The sequence below is a fragment of the Borostomias antarcticus genome, assembly GCF_949987555.1.
Source record: "Borostomias antarcticus genome assembly, chromosome: 21".
Classification (NCBI taxonomy): Eukaryota; Metazoa; Chordata; class Actinopteri; order Stomiiformes; family Stomiidae; genus Borostomias; species Borostomias antarcticus.
In genome coordinates this window covers 3,931,459-3,935,025 of record NC_140254.1, presented here as the reverse complement: position 1 = coordinate 3,935,025, position 3,567 = coordinate 3,931,459, and the positions used below count along the sequence as shown (strand labels likewise).

Sequence of the window (3,567 nt, the reverse complement as noted above, 5' to 3'; positions counted from 1 at the left end):
AGTGACTGTATCTGTAGTTTGTTCTTACCGTTGCTGGCTCAACTATTCATTCCATTTGACAGTCACTCCACAACACATTAAGATAATGTTTAGGAACACTTGAGTCAGAAATCTTATAACGGTTTTATTAATTCTGAAAAAATGTATCTCTAGTCATTCTCAGAAAGGTATTTATCAGACAGCAGGTGCCAAAGTAAGATTGCAGTTGGATTGACTGTTTTGAGTCCTGCAGCTAGGCCTACAGCTTTACACCACTAGAGGGGGCACTATCCCTAAACAGTGCAATGGGCTATTTCCATTTTGACACCTCTGGACAGCCAGGAATAGGGGGGATGCTATTTGAAATGAGCTCCTTACCCTTATCACTTCGCCCTTTAGATCTTAAAGAGAATACCTACCTGATCCATATAATTCAGCGTTGAGTACAAGATCTAGGCTAGGCTACTGTAGCTATTAGTAGGCTAATAGTAGTAGTACTACTACTACTAATTAGTAGGCTATTAGTCACACATTCCAGGAGATATCCCTTTGGTTCTGCTAATAACTTTATTTAAATAAGACACAAGATCTCCATGTTGAAAAATACAAAATAATCAGCCACACACGGGCCATCCCGTTACAGAAAACGATAAATCATATTGTGGCATTGGGGAACAGTCTGCAGAGCACAGTGCCTGGACGTTAACAGTGGACCTATGTAGGCTACTGCATAAACAGTAAGCAAGCTCTTGAGCTAACACTCTTAACAAACGCCTTTGTGCACACACCAAGCACAGTGAGCTAAATGAGGGGAACCAAATGCTATAAGGCTTTTTTTGCAGTAATTTTCTATTGACATTACCTAATAGGCTAACCTTGCAACACTGGCATCTACAAATACACAGATGAAAAGAGGACAGTTGCACAGAAAACTTTGTGAGCATGGCTGTACACAGGATTGTAGCTTTTTTGTGTATCACAGGGGGGAGGTGAATTTTGTTGGTGCTATTGTTGTTGATATATTAGCGAGTTCTTTTGTTTGGTTTCCCCCAAAATAGTAGGTCAAAAACTGCCATGGACCTGACAAACGCACCCCCCTCTGTGTTGTCTAGTACACAGTCAATGTGAAAAGTGGTCGAAACAACCAATACTTTTATTGCCATTGTGCATGCGCTGCAGGTAGAGTGAGGAGGCCCCTGGACCTGCTGACCGTGTGCTCTGGCCACTTCCCTGTGCTGGTTTCTGAGTCTCTTAATGGCTTTAACAACAGCTCCATACTCCAAACCCAAGGAATGACAAGACATGGGAGTGTCAAAGAACAACTAATAGCCTTCAAAAGGATACAACACCTTCTCTATTATTGCACACATCTAGTTAACCAATGCCAAAGTGATGTTAGTCATTGGATAAACTATATCTTGATAAGGTGCTGGACTGAGAATTCAAAAAAAAAAAAAAAAAATGCATTGATCCTTTTTAAAGCCATATATCTACAGAGTAAGATGAAAGGAGTAACGTTATCAATGCAGGAATTCCACGAGCACACAAGATATCAAAATAAATATTTTTTTTGATTATGTTCATCTCTCGACTTAAATGTCTTGATAAAGTTAAGCTGATCATTTACACTTGGGGTAGGTCATGGTCAATGCAGAATATTGTTACAGACGCTTGTAGAGGGGGTGATTTTACACAGATTTCAATAAGGGAAGCTCACACGAGAGATGCCTTCTTCAAAACGAGTATGTCAAGAACAAGCACCCATGACTTAAGACTGAGAGGGGAGGCGGCCAATATAACCCCCCTCTCCATGAACCAGAAATGACAAATCTCAAGCTACAAATTCAGCGAACCATAAACCTGCTAATAGTTCACCTTTAAACACTCAAACCCAGCCCCACCATGAAGTTGAGAGACAGGACATTTGAATTAGACTCAAAGTGTGATCTGGAACATCTAGAATCTCGTGGAGTTTGTTTCATGAACAGCAAAGCATGTTTGTATGCGATAAGGAAACTATTAGTTTGGGCATCACCTGATTATTTATAACCAACTGCCTCTCAATTTGGTGTCTATGAGATGGTACTGCTGGTTATGACGTAGCTTGTCCAGTCAACCTATAGGCTACTGAGCAACCAACCGCTCAGTGTCCAACCAGTTCTACACATTATTACAACTGGCTTTTCCCTCTATCCTCCTACATGTCTGAACTATCGGCCCACATAACCAGTTACCACAGCTCTCCGTCTCTCTCTTTCTCACAAACAGTGGTCCTGGTCCAGTACTCACCAAGCCAACATGGTCAACTGTTTACCCACGCACTCTGTCTCAGGCAGGCCCAGTCGTCATGAACAGCACACACTGACAACATGAAATGTGGAATGAGCAAAGCAAATAAAAATAAGAGTGATTGCTACTCATTGAAACTCCTCTGATTTGACAAGCTGCAGATGTTTGTATGGACATACATTCCAAATTACCTGAGTTTAGAGTGAAATACCTGAAGCAAGGCCATAGTGGACACTGTGCAACGGATTGTGGCCATTTTGTTTTTGTTTGTCCATATCTTTTTCATTGTCCGATTGTTTTTTTTTTTTCTTGTTTTGCATTGCATGTTTAAAAGAGGGTTTAGAAATGTTACGTGGATAGTGTAAACATAATCCTGAAGAGTACAGCTGTTTTTTCTGTTACCTACATAACACAGCAATACATAGTTTTCAATTGAAACAAGCGTTGTTTTTCTTTCTTTTCATAGATATATGTGACTATAATATGTATAGAGCTTATTCATACTGAGAATGTTGAAACAAAACACAACACATAGTTAAATCTTAAACATACTACCAGTTTAAAATGCATGCCCCCTCCCCCATCCATAGTAATTCATTCTTTCTTCCAATGCAGCATATCTACCTCAATAACATTGGACAGATCACCATGTCTATCCCTGCCAAGAACAGTGCTTTGAGAATATTCAAGGAACATTAAGGTGTCTGGTCTGTTTTTGTGGTGGTGGTGGTTGTTGCTACGCCATGCAGAGTGGGGTTTAGCACAGAGAGAAACAGAGGGAAGGGCCCTCTATCGTGATGGAGGGAGGGCGGGTGGGTGTTGAGCGGAGGCCAGCTCTGCTCTGTCTAGCTGATGGCCAGGCTGTCTGTCTGAGAGGCCGTCTCTGAGGGCGCCCCCTGCTGGGGGGAGGGGGGAGAGGCGGGTTCCTCCAGGGGGCCGTCTGTGCTGGTGCTGGCGGAGACCTGAATGGGGGCGGGGCGGGGCGGGGCGCCGTACGCTGTCATGGCCCCTGCGGGGGCGGAGCTGGGGCCGGCCACGGGGTCGTCCTCCTCGTCGGGTTCCGAGGCGGGGGTGAGGTGCAGGGCGCCGGGGAGCTTGACGGGGCAGAACGCTGAGCCAGTGGGGATGAAGTTGACCTTGTTTTTGTCAGGGCAGGAGAAGAGAGGGACGGACGCAGACTGCTGCCTGGAGCTGCAGAAGACAAAGCGTCAGAGAGAGAGAGGAGCGTCAGCTGCACTGGCTCCCTGAGGAGGAACCCTGCTATCAACGGCTGACGGCAGCGCTGTTTGAGTGGGCAGG

General features: G+C 44.4%; 1 protein-coding gene across 2 annotated transcripts in view; it reads right to left on the bottom strand.

Moving 5' to 3' along the window:
- Window positions 1-527: 527 nt before the first annotated feature.
- The window catches only part of glcci1a (glucocorticoid induced 1a), an 18,206-nt gene continuing 15,166 nt past the window's right edge, over window positions 528-3,567 (bottom strand). For both annotated transcript variants that reach the window (XM_084454906.1, XM_084454907.1), the window contains exon 8: window positions 528-3,459. In XM_084454906.1, coding sequence (XP_084311032.1) covers window positions 3,114-3,459 — 346 coding nt within the window. In that variant the 3' untranslated portion in view covers window positions 528-3,113. The remainder of the gene's footprint in view (window positions 3,460-3,567) is intronic.